The sequence below is a fragment of the Stenella coeruleoalba genome (assembly GCF_951394435.1).
Source record: "Stenella coeruleoalba genome assembly, chromosome: 6".
Classification (NCBI taxonomy): Eukaryota; Metazoa; Chordata; class Mammalia; order Artiodactyla; family Delphinidae; genus Stenella; species Stenella coeruleoalba.
The window spans coordinates 83,044,514-83,063,741 of NC_137151.1; the positions used below are offsets into that span (position 1 = coordinate 83,044,514).

The 19,228-nt window shown below is 33.8% G+C and overlaps 1 protein-coding gene across 1 annotated transcript in view; it reads left to right on the forward strand.

Moving 5' to 3' along the window:
• The first annotated feature begins 5,131 nt into the window (after positions 1–5,131).
• COL3A1 (collagen type III alpha 1 chain) overlaps positions 5,132–19,228 on the forward strand; it is a 37,880-nt gene continuing 23,783 nt past the window's right edge. Inside the window, exons 1-5 of the mRNA XM_079925202.1 lie at positions 5,132–5,309; positions 15,121–15,323; positions 15,569–15,619; positions 16,056–16,169; positions 17,420–17,497. Coding sequence (XP_079781328.1) covers positions 5,231–5,309; positions 15,121–15,323; positions 15,569–15,619; positions 16,056–16,169; positions 17,420–17,497 — 525 coding nt within the window. The 5' untranslated portion in view covers positions 5,132–5,230. The remainder of the gene's footprint in view (positions 5,310–15,120; positions 15,324–15,568; positions 15,620–16,055; positions 16,170–17,419; positions 17,498–19,228) is intronic.

The following is a 19,228-nucleotide window of genomic DNA, read 5'->3' on the forward strand; positions in this document are numbered from 1 at the left end:
CATGATTTAATGTATAGACAAAAATGCAGTCTTCAGACAATCAAGCAGAATATCTGTTACATGAGCAGTAATGCTGACCTGAAGAGGGGTTAGTTGTACAGAGTAACAGTCATAATAAGTTACACCTGGAAAGGTCACATTTGCCTCCATTTACTTGGTGAGAGAGAAGCAGGTGGCTCTAAATTTCTTTGTCCTAAAGAATTATTTGGATTAAGAGACCCTACATATGGCCCCCCATGGACTATCTGAATATAAAAATATTGAGAGGAATTAAAATCACTCTCCATTTGAAGCATGTAAATCCAATAAATTTGGCTTTGGCCTATCTCATGCTTCTATCAGAAGATCGTAATTTGGGCTTTCTTTTTATCTTCAGACAGAATTGGCTTCATTTGAAAAGCTATTGCAGCTGTGTTGGATACTGCTGAAAATTCCTAAGTATGACTCAGATGACAAATTATATTTGATAGAGAGTCTGGTGGGATTTGCAGAGTGGAGCTTCAATCCTGAGAATGATTAAGTTAACTGAAGACCCAACAGGGAACTTCTGAACTCCTACAAGATGTTACTCCCAGACTCTGTGTCACCTTTGTGACAAAATTTATAAAGTAATCACACTGTTCTGAAATGAGTCAGTATGTTAGGTAATGAGATAGATTCCAATTTTCTGTGAATTTTCAAATATAATTACCATAATTATGATGGCAAATAAATATCATTGAAACATAAGTATATAAAGACTTCATTCCAGGAGGACATAATCATAATACTTCATAAACTTTCACAATTCAAACATGTACATTAAAGCAGTTTCCAGGGGACTTCCCTGGTGGTGTAGTGGTTAAGAATTCACCTGCCAGTGAGGGGGACACGGGTTCCATCCCTGGTCCGGTCCCTGGTTCTGTCCCTGGTGCCACATGCCACGGAGCAACTAAGCCTGTGCGCCACCACTACGGAGCCTGCGCTCTAGAGACCGTGAGCCACAACTACTGAAGCCTGTGTGCCTAGGGCCCGTGCTCTGCAGCAAGAGAAGCCACTGCAACCAGGAGCCCCTGCTCACTGCAACTAGAGAAAGCCCGCGCACAGCAACAAAGATCCAATGCAGCCAAAAATAAAAAAATTAATTAATTATTTTTTTAAAGCAGTTTCCAGGAAATTTTACTTGCTCAAATTTTAGTCAATCTTTAAAAGTATATGTGAATATATTAAAATATATTTGCATATATATAAGCATATACACAGACACACATATAGACACACAAACACAGATGTGAATTCTCTTGCATGCCCTAAGATTGAACTCCATCATTCAGTATAAATTAATGAGGATTTACTCAAAACTTCTAAAATTACAACAACACTGGAAATTAAATGATGATCCAAAATCAGAATATTTCTTTTTAAAGACTAGTGATGAGCTGAAATCAGAATATTTCTTTTTAAATTGGTCATTAACTCTACAACTGTATTCTCTCTCCATCTTTTTACAATCCCTCATTAGAAAAAAAAAATGTATTCACCCAATTCCTAAATTGCATAAAAATATTGTTACCACATCAGTGACTAACTCAAGTGGAAAACATGGTGAAAAAAAGTTGGAAAGCATGCTATTTAATTCCAATGAGTAATTTTGAGGTCATGTAACCTCATTGAACTTTCTGTTCAATCTTGGGGTAGTTTTCAGCTGAAAAATACCAGGAGAGAAATGCAGAACCTCAGGCTTAACAGCAAACGATACAAAAAATAGATAAGAATAGAGATACTTAGTGTTTCCAAAATGAGTACGTGTAGCACACTTCATTTTACTAAACATCAAGGAAATGTGAGTCCTGTCCAAAAGTAAAATTTCTAGGTTAAAGAGAAGTGGTTATCAATATAGTTCTATAGGAACAAAAATAAGGGGACAATTAACTCTACTTTAGGGAATAAGAGGAAATTACAGGGTCTTGAAGAACTGATCATAGTAATCATTCAGAAATTTGCCTGTCATGTCCCACTACCAATCTCATTGCCTCAATCTTAGATATACCTGTGGTTAGAAGTGCCCCAGTCATTCAATACAACATGACATTTGCAACCACATTTTGGCTCTACTACACACATATTGGTATTTGTTTACATTATTTTAAAGGGAACACATCTCTCCAAACATGTTTTCACCACATAAAGTGAACTGACCCACCTCTCTAGGAATAGCAAAGAAAACTTGCATTGTATTTTACAATTGTAAATTATCCTATTTTAGGCTGCAATTCTGCTATGGATTCAGTATATTTTTAAGTGAATCCTACCACAGATACATTTTAAATGGTTTTACAGCGATTTGAAAGCATATAGAAAATGTCCATTAAAAATGCACCTCCTTTGCTTAAAGAAGAAAGTTATATATGAAGCAGTATGAGAGAGAGAGAGAGACAGAGAGAGAGAGAGAGAAAGAGAGGGAGAGACTTCTCTTCCATGTGTTTTTCGTGATGGAGATAATTGATTTTCTTATCGCTATTGTAGAAAGCACTGCTGACATTCACTGGCTTACTGAATTCATCACAGCTGTGTTTATGCATCTCTCCCAAGCTCCATTTTCCACTGAACTGGAAAAGATTTGAATTTTTGTTTGATAATCTGCCACACCCTTGCTTTCCCTCATCTTTTCAGTTACCCTCTTCGTTAAAGGAGAACCAGATTAATCAGTGCTTTAGTTGGTGCAGGTGTTTAGATTTGTGTTAAAACTCTAAATGTGATCCAGACAGCAAAATGACATGTATCTGTGAACTGGTTAATATCAGGGAAGTCAGGGATGTATAGAAATCAATGTGTGTCTAGATTACTACAAGGACATCAGCCCTTGGACTGCATAATAGAATTCAACACTGTCTGTATTTTGTCCAGTTGTGATACCAGCTGAGATCCACATCCATCTAGACACCTTATTAGAAAACATTTTGACATGAAGAGGAAAATAAGATCTGGGACATAGAATACAAAGGATCCTGGTGCAGGACCTCCAGATATGCTTGCGGTAGTGAAGAATGCCAAATCAGAAAATCTGGAGTATGATATTTATCTCTGGATCTCTCATGGATACCTTAAAACACAACAATTATTTTTTATGCAAAGTATCAGCTAACTTTTTAAAAATGAGTACATCAATCATGAATTTTTCTCATGAGTATAAAACTTTTATTTGAATAGATAACCAAATTAAGAATTTTAGGACAAACCAAAAATACAATAGAAATTGTATATGTAATGTCTGAAATAAAGCATAAAAAACATTATTTAAAACTAATGTATCTAATTTTCCACATTGGAAACCAATTCTAATGAAGAAATTTAATAAATTTCAACTTTTATTGATCATGTACATAAGATAAGATAATGAATACAGATATATAAATTATTTTATGCAAGTGTCAGAGACACCAGGAGAAAAATGAATCATGTTTCTGAATTGGTTTGAACACAAGGGGATTTTTTTTTAATATAAAGTGAAGATGATTGAAAGACAGAAAAATGTATATAACAGTCTTTTCCCCCAACAACTCCACTATGATCCAATAGCAAAGCTTATTTTCATGACTGTTCAATTGTTACTTTTTTTCCCTCAAATAGTGTATCTCTGGTCTAAAATCAGAAGATGTACAAGAGATTGGTCCAACTAGTTTTCTTTTCCTGTCACCAGATGATGTCATCTACACTTGGACATCTTTGTGCTTTTAGTAGCTGGGCCTGTAGGGAGGCAAGTGTACAACTGTCCTCTCTTATAGAATAGATGTACACCTACAATTATACAAATAACATGTAAATTGAGTAAAAAATTATGTAACATGAATTGGGAGAAAGAGAAAGAAGAAGATGAAAACAGTTGTAACGGAGGAAAGTCTTGAACTGGGTATTAGAGAAGTGACTTCCATGAATTGGTGTGAGATGGGGAGAATTTTACGTGCGCATACATGCATGGAGATGGGCATGGCTAAGTTGACATGGAAAAAATAAAATAAATGCATGTGACCTTGATTAGAATTGAATAGCTCATGTAGAATAGAGAGATGAATGAAGGAACTATGGACTGATGATTAGGGTATAAAGAAATATAGTGATTAATAGAAATAACTTGGTACTGTGGACAAGCACATTTTTCTTGCAAAACTTTATCAAAGACCTATAAATAGTATTTGCCCCTCTTTAAAATATGACCCAGAAATTACTCCCCATATCCAGAAATACATTGAAAATCTATGTTAACGTGGCCTGGAAATTATACATACAAAAGTCTAAATTGAGAAATATTTATACTAATATTTATACCAATCTAGATAAAATGAGAACTTTTGGTACTCTTTTGATATTTCATGTGATAAGCTCTTTCTCTTTCTGTTTCTTACAAAGTCAAGACATGAAGGGCTAAATTTTTCTCTAGAAAAATCCGTTTCAGCTTTTACAAGCAGTACAAAATTTGCACTCTCACAAGGAATTACTCTTTGGCTGGCTAAAGAAATTTGTGACAAATAGAAACAGCTATAGATTAGTAGCTAACTTTTAAGGTGCCATTCAAACATATCTTAGATACTTAGTCTTTTGACATTTGCCTGAAACTGAATTTCCAGGACCCAGAGTGGGTGGACAAACAGAGGCTTTTCTTCCAGTTAATCTTTTACAGTTCCCTATTTAAATTGAGTTAGGGTGGATTCTGGCAAAATCCCAATATAAAAGTCTTCTAGGAAGATCAGGTTGGCAAATTAGTCATGCCCAAGAAAAGGGCATCAAGAAATTTCTCAAAATGATGCAGTTGTTAATAAGGGGAGATAAAAAAATACCCACATCTAAGTCTTTTATTAAAACTCAAGGCAGAGCTTTTTGATATACATTCTTAAGTTGTGCAAAGACACGTATGACTAAAATATGAAACAAACTTATACACACACATATAGACACAAGCTCCAGATGTGCAATTTCTCCTAAGTTGTGTGTTGTGTCTTCCATAAGGGAAAAAGACATATTAATCATTTCTTTTACTGCTCAGGGGATGGGTGCTGCTCTCATATTTCAGAAAGGGGCTGGAGAGCGAGGGAAGCCAAACTTTTTCCTATTTAAGGCCAAAGCACAGGAATCTCAGTGGCTGAGTTTTATGACGGGCCCGGTGCTGAAGGGCAGGGAACAACTGATGGTGCTACTCTGAGCTGCTTTGCTTTTCTCCTTTTTGCACAAAGAGTCTCATGTCCGATATTTAGACATGATGAGCTTTGTGCAAAAGGGGATCTGGTTACTTTTCGCCCTGCTTCATCCCACTGTTATTCTGGCACAACAGGAAGGTGAGTAGGTACCGATTTCAAGAAACTTTATGGGGTTTTTGCCTTTACTTCTCTTTACAAATCAGTATAAAGGGGAAACCAGTCTCCTAAAAGCTAATTTCCTCTGTCAGCTCCCAGCTGTGAAACATAGAACCGACCAGGGTGGTGCTTTTTACATTTGCTTAAAGAGAATACTGTCCGTTTTGTATTTAAAAGTTCTCTGGTTGTTGAAGATAAAGATGTTCTTGTACTAACTTGTTTTCACGTTAATGGTACTGGAAACTTTTTTAAATGGCTTTACAAAGTTCCCCTCCTGGATTGTTAACATCGTGGAACGCTTCCCTAAGCAGTCTGGAAGTTATTGGTCTCTTGTTATACCTTTATGCTCTCCTTTGTATGCTGGATTCTTTGTCAGCATAGAGCATTAAGCATTGTTTACCCAGTAAGATAATGCATCTGAAAAATAGCATGCATTAAGGATAGTCTAAAGGAAAACACTACACATTATTAGAACCACTGAAATATATTTCTGTAAAATGGCAACAAGGTAATATCTGCAACGTTCTTTAAAGGTTCAAACTGTAAAAAAGTTTCATTGTTCCTGTTGGTATTCAGTTTCAAGCACTTACATGGTTGATTAATACGTATCTTCTAATAATTTATTGTTAAGGGCCTAGTGTTTTCTGCATGTTCTACATTTTAACTGCATTTACATTGACAAAGAGAATATTTATGAAAATATTTTCAACAGGAATGTTTGACTTTTCTGCCAACAAGGTAAAGATATTAGTACTCTTTGACTTCAAAAAGTTGATTTGTTCTATTTTCTAATAAGTGCAAATGATGGTTCTCATGTTCTAATTTCCTCAAAACCATGTTTGGTTCATTATCTTACTGTGTGAAAATATTTATTTTAATTCATATGTTTCTCAGAGTCATTAAAATACCAGACATATTGGAATTAAACCTTTCATAGAAATAAGTCTTTAAATGCTAAGTTTGAAGATACTAGAAGAAATCATTACACATTCATTTCTATGTGCACATAATACAAAAATGCTTACATTTAAACCTATAGTTTTTGCAAACATAGTGTCTGAAAACAGTTTTTCATTTTTAATGTCAGATATCTTTAGTGTCCTATAGGTTGTATATGGAAGTAGGGGGGAAACACCCAATGATATTTCTTCAGTTATATTCAGACCATGGCCACAAACGAAAAGAAACATCCATATTCCTTGTTCCCTTAATTTCCTCTCCTCCTTTCTCCTCTCCTCCCTTCCTTTCTCCACCTTCTTATCTCTCCACCCCTTTTGACTCCTTTAGACCTCTTCCCCCTTGTCATTCCTTCACTCATCACCCCACCCCCTTCCTAGGCAAGACCATCTCTCCTCCTCCTTCCCCACTTCCTCTATCACCCCCGCCCTCATCCCCTAGTGCCCACCGTGTGGCTTCATCTCTTTTCTTTCTTCCCTCCTCTTGTCTCCTCCCCCTTTCTTTCCCTTGAATTCTCAATCCTCTTTCTTCTGTTCCTCTCCTCTTCTCCTCCCCATTCTATTCTCCCAGAAGATGCCACAACCCCTAGTCCTTCCTTGGCTAAAATACCAAATGACTTCTCCCACACCTCCACCTCAATCAAGACTTTTACCTTTTTAAAACTCCTTAAATTCTGCTAATTTCTGGGAAAAAAATCACAAAGTTCTCATTTGTTGGAAAGACTGCAAACATTTAATGTTTAGTTCAAAAGAGTGACAAAATATTTGTGGTTGCCTCGTGGTTACAATCTTTTATAATCATTATGACTATTTTTCTTCTCAATCCCACTTCAGAGGGGAAAAAAGTGTTTGATACCTACAGGATCTTTATATCACATAAGTTCTTTTTATTTTCCCTTTTCCCTTTAGCTGCAGAACATAATAAAAAACTATGAAATTTTGCTGATCCATTTGTATGCTTTTATGCTCAAAAGAAGTTGTAAAGGATTTTGTTCAGTTTGCTGCTTTTGTTTCTCATGAAAAAAGATGTTTAAGTTTTTTTTTGAGATAGTAACATCTTATGTTCCCTGGAGGTTTTACAAAACAAGGCCAAAAATTGCTGGTAGATTAGTTTTGGGGAGGTTACAGGAGGTGGTTGAATATACAGCACATTGAGAATAGTCATATATAATTCTGGGATATGGGTTTCTTATAAATGCCCTGAGAGTCCCAGAAGCAGAACAGCTCCAATAAGCACTAACTTCTAGTCTACTCACACGAATATTCTAGAGCATAAAACATGTCCTCACAAAGAATTTTGGTCTTTTTACAAATCTGTGAAAGTTCTATCTAATTCATGTATTTTCTTCTACCAATGGAGAAATATGTTCTATTTTATATTTCCTGTAGTTTATAAACATGCCAGATTTTAAGCACAGACTTGCCACCTGACAGACAGTTACCATTTGCATAACCAATGCCAACATAAATGTTACACAGCTGGATTCCGTACTTTATAATGAGATTTTTAAAATATCACGTGTGTGAATTTTAAATATTAAACACTACTTTCCTAAGAAAATAGGTATATTACTGATAAAATATTGTCAAACACACATACTCAAACACAAACACATGGTAGCAATATTCAAAGACTTTTAGGAAATGGGCTTGAATGTTATGACCATTTTCAAAATTCCATATATAACTATTCCACATATAATATATAACTATTTTTGTGAATATTTGTCAAGTTTCTGATTTTTTAGACTATTTGACATATTTTAGTTACTGCTTATTAAATAGATAAAAGGATAAAAAGTTATTACTAAGTAATATTGCTTCATTAGGGCAGGGAGATAAACTTTATTTTAATTAAAAGTGTTCTAATGTTTGAGCTTATATTTAGTTACTCGGCTAATTACACTGTGATAATGAACTGTGGGCATTTAATTGTTTTAGAATTAAAGTCCACTGTAAATGGACTCAGAGAAATCAGTTCCTTATCACAGGTTATGAGAGTCTATTTTCTTTTACATTAATTTCCATTATGCTTTAAGAGGGGATTTGTTACTGATCAAGCACACTTTGAATTGCTAAATCTACTTTTTAAATAGGAGGCTCATCTAAAATTTAAGCAGAAATTATCTTCAGCTCTGTAAAAATATAAATTCCAAGAAAATAAAATATTGGTACAAAATTTTGTGTTTTTCATTAATGATACCTTGCATTTCCTCCCCACCTCTAGAGTATTCAACATCAGATGATCTAAAGGCCTCTAAGAAAATAGATATTCTGATTAAATTCTGAAATTAAACATCTCTGTATTGTAAGAGAAAAGAACAAAGCCACTGGAACAATTCTGGAAAAGGAAGACTGTGGTTATGTGCTTCTAACTAATTCAGATTCTTGGGTTGATGTCTTATCTACAGGCTCATTATAAAAAATCAAGAACCACTGGATATGAGTTTTCTAGGAGTAGAGTTGAGACTAAAAGCCCTCACAAAAGTCTCTGTTCCACACCTACAGAGTTGCATACCAGAACTTGAGTAGTCACTCAGGCAGAAGAGTGCCATCTACTGAAACCCCATGGTTTCCATTGTGGATGACTGGTGCAGCGTTCCAAAGATTATGTAGCTCAGTTCTTTCATTCTGTAACATCAGATGATCTCACCACCTTGAAGTGATTAAAGTGGATTGCTTAAGAGTTAAAGTTTTAAAGATGAAAGATGTTATTGCCTTTGCTGGACATGAAGAACATTTGTAAAGTTTCCAGGTCTACAATAACTTTCTGGAAACGTCTCAGTGAGCTGTTTCTCGTAAAACAATTTTTCTTGGAAAAAAGTGTAGTGCTGTTGTTTTCTACATTCAAAAGAAAAAATAAAATGAAATAGAAAAGAGAGGGGTGGTATGATGTAAAAACATCTAGAGTTTTCAAAAGGGAAACTTGGCCTGTTTCATGTCAAGATGACAACGGAAAAAATAAGATAGCAATTCTTACACAAACCATTTGTTAACTGCAGTTTGGGGAGTTACATTAAACACTAGAATTTCTGTCTGTGCCTAATGAAAACACAGCAGAAATGGATTCCTTTCAGATTAACTAATAAAACCGTTGTATTTTCCATGACTGAGGTCAAGAACTGCCGTTTAAAATGTAATCTTAGTGAACAAAATGAAAAGTTCAAAGAAGAAGGCAAAAATTAAAGTGCCCCAAAGATGTAAACATTGAACATAAAGGATTCAGAACCTATTAAAAATTAAATTTGCTTTGAAAAGTCACATTAAGAAATTACTGCTTCAGTAAAATGGCATTTATTTTTCCAAAACTTTGTTTTCTGTAGTATTTGGTGTGGAGGATAGCAAACAGGGACTGTGTTTCTCAAGTTAATTAAAATCAGAGAAACACTCTGGAGCTGCCTGGTATGTTCATAAATGTCCAGGTTCAGAAGGGAAGCTTTTAATGTAGTTAGAAGTTCATTAATATGAATCATTTAGTAACTATATTTTCTGAAAATCAATCTTAGACATCCTAAATATGTTGTTTTGCACTGGATACATAAGCCTTATCTGTTTATTGTTGTTGCCGCTGATAGGACCCTGCTTCTCTGTATCTAGTAAAATGTATGCTGAGTTCCCAGTCCCAGTTAATCCTGTTGGTGGTCTGGATGTCATTAGGGTGGTCTTGGAGATTAAAGTCTTTTTCATAAGGTCAGGAGAAAATAAACAACAGAATTCAACTCCAGATAGTATCTTCTTGTTTTGAGGCCAGATTGAAAAGATATTCTGCAGAAAAATGTTATTCCTCAAAAAAAACAAGAAATAAACCCATCTTTTTAGATTCTGATTTTAAGCATGCAGTATTTAGAAACCATAATGGGACAGAGCTTTGAAGTTAACTCCTTTAATCCCACCCTGCCCTTGAAACTGCAGAAAGGGAATCGAATGTAGTAGTTAAGAGTATGGAATTTAGAGACAGCTTTCCTAGGTTCAAATATTAGCTTTACCTCTTACCATATAAAACCTTGGGAAAATCACTTCATGTCTCTGTATCTCAGATTTCCCACCTGTAAAATGAGGATTATGACAACACCCACCTCAAAGGGCCTGTGGAAAGATTAAGTAAAATAGATATATGAAGCGCTCAGAACAGGGCTTGCAACATAAGAGATACAGATACAAACTCTGCCTAGTATTAGTTTTACTAACACTGGAAAATAAAATTACTGTAAGGAAGAAATTAAAGTACTTAATGATTTAGTGATAAGGAAGGTAAGAATAACATGTTGGTTATTAGACATAAAACTTAAAGATGTTTGCCAACTGTAATTATACAAGTAGAATATATTTTCCTCAGTAATCCTATAATTGATCACTAATCAGATTATATTATAATGTAATTGCTGATTGTTAGGTATATGATACTTTTAATTCTAATTCTCTAATATTTTTTATTTTTCACAGGGCAAAATATTAACCACCTTAAAGGAAATTTCTAATTGGAGACATAAAAATCATATAACTATAAAGAATAAAACAAGGAAACATCTAGAAATGATGATTCATAAAATTTCTTGGTTTTGGGTTTTTGTGGGTTTTTTTGTAGGGGACAAGAATAAGAAGAATCTACCTTGTCCATGCAAAACATTTTAAAATTGAAATTATCTATCTACTTAGGTCTACAGATATTTCCTTCAATCCTTTTTCTTAATTCATCTAACATACTTTAACATACTCTGATTAATAATAAGCAGCCAAAACATATTTATTAAAATGTGTGTTCTTCAAACACAAGTATCATTTAAAAGCCAAACATATTTCAGTTGGAAGCTATATGAACTCCTTTTGCTCACACTTACAAAATGTTCAACTTTCTACAGTAAACAGGAAAATAATGTTACGATAATTTGCATATCACATCTGTTATTTTTAGATTTTCAGATTAAAGAAAACCTACTCTCTGAAGAGGATTCAATAAGAAGAGAAGAGAAAAAAAATTAAACTTATCACTCAAGCTAAATTAACAATTTGATTGGATGCTTTAAGGCATATTATTTTTACTCCAAAAATGTAATTAAGACAAACATAACTTGCATTATTTTTTAGTCACTACAGTAAAATTCCATCAAATCAGCATAAATTAACATTTGAAGAATGGAAACCAAAACAACAAAAAGGAAAGTTTTTAAGAACATCTGAAAATATTAACTTATGTTACTTGGTTTTATTTTTCTCTAAAGTTCCAAAGCAGAGAGCTAGGAAATAAAAGAGTCAAAGAGTGGATTATGTCATACACTAGCTTCATTTTGTTTTATAACTTAGATGATGATTTAGTCTAATGCATTGTTTGAGTGACCACAGAGAAATTTATTTCAAGACAGTTCTTTGTACTAAGGAACAGAAACACTAAGTGACATGAGAGGTGGGGTTTAAAATTAATTACACATTGGAACAGGGAGACTTAGTTTAAGCAATAACAATAAAGGAAGTAATTGGGAGATCTATTACTTGTCCAGCAGTAAAAATGAGATTATTTACTTTTTCTTTAACATATTTACAAAAGTACGTATCTTATTTTTTTCATCAAAGCTGCTCTGAATTTAGATATCTAAGAAAATAAGGGAATAATATGAGATGACTACTGTTTCTGAATTCCATTTTCTATTTTATTTCTAAATGCTGCAAGTGGCTAACTAGAGCATTTTATTCCTCTTGAAAACAAAACATTTTTTTCCTTGACTCTGCCATGATTTTCTCATATATAACTAGGCTATAGTCCTAAAACTGAGGACCGTGAGACATCTGTGTAATAGGTTTAGCTTCTGAGAGAACATATTGCCAACCATATTTTGTCATGCACAAAACACAAAGTTAGAGGCAACTACATAAAATTCTCCATTCTTTCAACAAGGGTGACTGAGGTAGAACTGCAGAGAAAAGTCTGACTTTCAGCTACAAGTTTCTACAGGAACTGACTTTTCAGGAGAGCCAGATTTCTTTCAAATGAATGTGAGATAAGTTACGGCAATAAACAAAAGTGCATTAATTCTTACTTTTCAAGCATTCCACCTTTCTTCTTTTATTTAGAACAACATCACCTTAAAAAAAAAGAGAAGTACACCAAATTAACTCAACCTTTATATTGAGACCTCTATGTTTTAAAAAGCATAACACACATGGCTTCTAATAAAATTTGGAAAGAAAAGGCTAAATAATTTTCATTTATGTAACACTGAGTTTAACCCCAATTCTAAAAAAGGCATTTACAACTTTAATGTCAATATTATGCTCATTTGTTTAAAAGTTTGCAGAGCGAATGTAAGATACCGTATCTCTAGGTTGTGATAGTACCTTCAATGAGACACAAATATAGGAGGATGAATACACAAGGGAAAATGTTTTATGTTAATTTTAAAGCAGAATAAGAACATACGAAGACAAGATATTTAAAATACAACATGCTTGACCCTAGTTTTAACTGTTATCTTCATTTGTCTTTAATATGCCATCAGTATCCAACAGCTAATTTTTATAAAACAGGTCCTATGTTAAATATAGAAAGATATTCTTGACCCAAAGACAAAGAGCTAAAAAAAGTATTCGTATAAACTGGTCATATCTTTTTCTTTTTTTTCTCAGCTTTATTGAAATATAAATGACAAATGAAATTGTATATATTTAAGGTGTACAACATGATGAGTTGATATATATACACATTGTGAAATGATTACCACAATCAAATTAATTAATACATCCACATAGTTACGTGTGTGTGTGTGTGTGTGTGTGTGTGTGTGTGTGTGTGTGGTGAAAACACTTAAAATCTACTCTCAGCAAATTTCAAACATATATTGGCCTATGGTCAATATTCTTTATACTAGTGATATCTTCAAGGAAGCTGAGAAGCCTGATATCCACATTATTAATGAGAAAAAATCTTGAGCTAAAACTAATCTGTTGGGACACTTCATATAATGTTAATTTAGAGAATTTTTTAAAAAATAATTCACCTTAAGAAAAGGGAACCAGTGTTAAGTTTGAAGAGTGTATGTCATACAATTTTATTAAACAACCTTCCATCTCATCAAAATTTTCATGCCTTTTCTGAAAACCAGTGAACTTAGTTCCTAAATATGTCATTTCTGCTTAGAGAACAAACTTAATGCCTAGATCCTTTAAATTACTACTGTTCATAATAATATGAAAAAGATTGCACTTCTCTTAAGCATATCTTTCAAAACACCATTTAAATAGGCCTACTTCATTCACATGAGGTAAGCATTTTGGCATTCAGCTTTTATGCTCACAAAGTATAAAGGAATGCTCCTTTAAAAGCTTAGACAATATTTCTTTCCAATGTTCTCATCTGTTTCAAACATGGAGGAGGAACTATAATAACTTTTTAAAATAAGCAGATTCTTTCTTGCCTATTTAAAATTGCAGTGAAACAATCATACTTTCTTTTATTAGCTGTAAACACATTGGGTAATTGTAACAAGAAAAGACTTTTAAACTTCTTGAATCCATCAGGGGTGTGGCACAAGATGATTAAAGTTGTATCTGCACACATAGATGGAAATGAGGAGAGGAGGTATGCTGTAGAGTCCCTAGATTCTAAAATTCTCCTTTTTCTGTGAAATTTTTTTACTGAATCAGCCAAACCTCTATACTCAAAATATTTAGCATTACTTCAGGTATGGAGAGGATATAAAAACAGGAACTTGAAGAGGTGATCTTCATGGCTGTATGTAGTATCCAGGTGGAAAAATCTCAGGACTCTCTCAAAGGCCTCTTGGCCACAAGGCACCAAAAATTGTTCTTAAATGACTTGCCTTCTCCCAAGCAAGCCTCTTTCAACAGACAAAAGTTCAGGCTCTGAGAAAATAAAATTTTACTGTTTCACAAAAATATAAATACTGAACAAGTACGTGATTTGTTGTTGGCAAAAATTTTTGCAGATGTTTAGAAACTTGTAATTTATTTTCTCAGTTACTGGCAAGCTATCAAAGTAATCCTCAAGAGCTAAAGTTGTATTCAAGCACAGTCCACAGCTAATGCTTTAAGAATTGAGACCTGGTTTTATTTTGGCAACCCCTAAGCTGATTCATTGTTAATAGCTGCTGAAATTTCAGTATCGTACATAAAATTAGGAAACAAGTCTAAAATTTTCGTTGAAGCAAATTTTTGACCATTTTAAGCCACACATACACATGATCATGATTCATATTTTTCCTTATTATTCCTTGCCAATTTTTGTTTTAAAAACTTTTTTTTTTTAGTGATTTGGAAACCTCTTTACATCCATATGAGGTATACAATATATTATATTATATCATATTATGTTGACCTACTAATGCCCAACAGAGCTAGCAGTGATATTCAATACATACAATAAGACTTGTTAAGATTTTCCCAGGAATCTGGAAGAGTTTTATGTTGCCAAGAGTAATTCAGTTTTCCCCTGAATTTCTCAACTAGGTTAATAAAATCCAGAAAGTCTTCAGAGTTAGTGACAAAATCATCTTTATAGTTTAATGCTCCCATCTATAGTTGAAGCAAAGAATAGAAATTAGATAGCAAAACTTGTTTTCAATTGCACAATTAATAAGTAAATGTTTAAGCGATTGTCAGATTTCCACTGGTATTAAGTTCTCACTACAAGCAAAAGTAAAATACCTACCGGCCCTAAGGAAAATTTACCTTGGTATGCCAATTTGTTGTTAATAAACAGATTTGGTATTTAACGCAGTCTCTTACTACTTAGCAAATTATGGAGGAAGACCATGATATTCTTCATAATTTAATTTTTGGATTTTTTTGAATGTGCAAAATATTACATCATCTCTCTTATTTTTCAGTTGTTGAAGGAGGATGCTCCCATCTTGGTCAGTCCTATGCGGATAGAGATGTCTGGAAACCAGAACCATGCCAAATATGCGTCTGTGACTCAGGATCTGTTCTCTGTGACGACATAATATGTGATGACCAAGAATTAGACTGTCCCAACCCCGAGATCCCATTTGGAGAATGTTGTGCAGTTTGCCCACAGCCTCCAACAGCTGTGAGTTTAAAGAAAATCTGTACATACTCAAGATTCATATTTAAACACATGAATAGTTCCTATGTCATAGGAGCCTGAAAGGAAGTGAAAGTAATGTCCAGCAAATAATCACATGGGTATTACCAGTAAAAACCTGTTAAAAACCAGGGATTGGATGCAATTTAGGATAAGAAATTGGGACACACTTCATGGGAAAATTGTTCCTATCTATGTCTTGTTTAATCTATATCTTTTCCATTTATTAGCCCACTCGCCCTCCTACTGGTCAAGGACCTCAAGGCCCCAAAGGAGATCCAGTAAGTAAACATTCTACAGTGAAAGGAAATTAGTTCCTTGATGAGTTTGCTTTCTTTTTTTCCCTTCTAATAACCTTTCCATATTTGAACTTTCATCATGTATACATTTCCTTTAGTACCACATATTTAAATAATGACACATGATAACTCAAACTGAGAATCCATAATTGTGCATGTAAAGACTCAGATTTCCCCAACTTTGTATAATGTTTTCATCCTTATTATTGGTTTGAAAAATAACATATAGGTCAATATACAAAGGAATAAATTACACTGAAATTATACACATGATTTGGGTACAAATGTATAGATTCCTGAGAAAACGTATCCCTTATGTTGATTTCTTATAAAGCATAGAAGCTACAATTTAATAATGATTCTAAATCACTAGGACTTTTCAGTGTTTTGTTTATTTTTATCTCTGATTTTTTTTTAGGGTCCTCCTGGTATTCCTGGGAGAAATGGTGATCCTGGTATTCCAGGACTGCCAGGTTCCCCTGGTTCTCCCGGCCCTCCTGGAATCTGTGAATCGTGCCCAACTGGTAGCCAGGTAATAAATTCCAGGACTAAAAGAGTGTCCTATTTAAAACTACCTGGTTCATTTTCTTTTCTTTAGTCTATATGACATCTCACTTCTGTGGATTTCTTATATCTATTCTCTGATTTTATGTATCTTCTAAGTGCTTTATAAATATTCACTTTTCCTCATAATTCTAATGCTATTGCTACTATATCTTTGCAAAATTTCCCAGCTTCTAAACAGGCATATAATATATGCATTAGGCTTGAAAAATGAACCATCAACTCCCCAAAGAATTAACCTAGAGAACTTAGGAATTGCTGTAACTATTCCCCTTATAATCCTGATGGTAAAGCCTCTGAAAGTCTGGACAAAAGCAGTTGAAGAGCTATGAGCACTCCTTAATGACTTCAAGTCCAGAGGATTATTCAAGCCTATGCAACTACTCTTGCCAAGCCTTCAGAGCATATCCTGCTCCTCTTGAAAAGCATGGCAACTCCCTAACTCTGCATGTAAAGCAGATAACTAAACAAATAAATAAGACAACATTTCTACTGCATGAAATTAGGAGAAATCAGAAAACATATATACAAATCACTGTGGGTTGAAAAAAAAGATTTTCAAAAATCAATTTGTTAGGAAGCAAAGGATATAGTCTAACTTATTCTTATCTTGGTACCAAACAGAATCCATTGCTAGGCCTAGAATTCAAAATAAAATAATCTCCAAAACAATCCAATAAACACATGAACCTTTCTATTAAATCTCGTGCTTGTTTTCTATGGGGATGTTTACTTTTTGGCGAATCTGTTAGGTACATTAACTAAAAACTGGAGATATCAATTTTACTTGTATCATTAACTTTTGAGAAAGTAATTTGACATCTTCATTTTTTTCTGCTCAAAGTAAGAAAGTCAGATTATACGATCTCAAGGCTCTTTCAGCCTTCGTCTACGATCTTATGTTTCTAAGGCTGTAGATATCACTTAGAAATATTTTTAGTAAGAGCATGTAGAAAAAAATTATTTAGAAACAAATTGCATACAGTCAGTTGAAAGATTTGTGCATTGCCTAGGCAAGTATTTCTGTAAGACAGCTAATATCTAAAGTTACAGAGATAGAATTAGCAAGATAATTAAATAATACATACCACACTCTCTGGCATGCAGAAAACTTTCTATCAGTGAACAGATGTTGCATGCATTTCTTCTAAATGTTTCTGAAAAGAATTATGATCTATATATCAACATGATCTTATCTACCTCGTCTCTTTGCTACAGAACTATTCTCCCCAGTATGAGGCATATGATGTCAAGTCTGGAGTACCAGGAGGAATCACAGGCTATCCCGGGCCACCTGTATGTACAAGTGTTTGTCAGTATTTAGAGAATAATTTAGCCTTCCACTCTGTTAAATCTTGAATGGTTGTTCTTCTAGTAATACAGTGTTATGACAGAATTGTACAAAATAGCTTATTCTTTGTTAAGGCGGGAAAGAAAATGGTAGGTTTATCATGATCCTTCTTTCCTAACTCATTTTTTTCTTCACTGCCTCTTATTTCATGCTTGTTTTGCCGCTCCTTCCTTCTTTACAAAACCACCTATTCCAGGGGCACACCTGCCTTCATACTTAGGTCTCACACTCATATATTTCCTAATTTTAACCAAATTTTGTTATTTTTCACTTCCACTTTTCCTTTTCCTCACCTGAGAAAACCTTCTTTCAATCTCTGCTCACTATCCAAATGCTACTTTCTAGATGACAATCCACTTGATGGCAATCCAATATCACAATTCATCTCACCTCAAATCCTGAAATACATATATTTCCAGAATTTATCGAGTATTGAAGTTCACATTGAAGTTCAATGTGAATTGAAGATATCAATTCACATTGTATGCAAAAGGTTCCCTTCAAGGTAAATGACTTGAAGTTTTGATAGAAGAAAAGAGCAAAAAAGCATTGAAACCTAGGCACGTGTGCTTGACGCATGGTGTCCCATGTAAATGACCCTTATTGAAGAATAGCCGTTAGGAGGAGCAGTACTATGGAAGGTTATCATTTTACTGCCAGAAACAGGTATGTATGTGTAAATGAGACATGAAGCTGGATTCCCAGGGATTATGGAAGATTGCTGCCCAGATCATTGGACCCCATAGTTGTGACTTCTAAAACTAGGGAGGACAAAATTTCAGCTATTAGATCTAAATGATCAGTTAAAGAAAGACCCTTAATTTGTAAAAAGTAAATTGTAAGAAGAGAATTTTATTCATCTTTAAAGTTTTAGAGCCTGTGAATTTTTTGTGTATATTTTAAAACCAGAAGGACAATTGTATTAACTATGTAAATGTAAACATCTGTTGTTACTCAGCTACGTTCACATTATGAATCCTATTTTTCAATCAGATATACTGTTTTTACTAAAAAGAAAAACCAAAAAAACTAAAAAATCCACTACTTATTAAGATTCCAGAAAAAAAGTTACAAGATAAAATTTAAGAAGAAACTCTAGTTTTATAAATTTATTATCAGTATTTATAAATAGTGTGCTACAAAACTGAAGATTTTCTAGTTTAACCTGTATTTCTGAACAATGATAAATCATTTACAATTTATTGTTGTCCCACGTACGATGAATCTTACACACGCAACTAAATCTTCATATCAACACAACTCAGTGATATAGTTAAGAACTTTTGGGTTGATTTACATCATTATTTTTAGAAACTGGGGTTTATACTATGCAGATCAATATTTTTCCACATTGAGTTGAGCTGCCAGGCAAAAATATGCTTCTTCACCAGTTCAAGTATCACCCTAATGTTGCAGAGATTCTCAAAGCATTTTGTATAGATTTTTCCAGAGTTTGAAAGCACCTTTTGGGGAACTCAGGTCAACATTTTATAACACCAGTAATTTTTATTGACTCTGAGAGAATTTCATCTAGAGTGAAGTTTTTGTGATGAGATTTTCATTTAAAATTAATAAAATTAATTAATCCATGAATAGTTATCACATAATGAGGTATGCTGTTCTCATTTTTAAAGATGTCAGTATCATTCAAAACAGAGACATCTCTGACGCCTGGA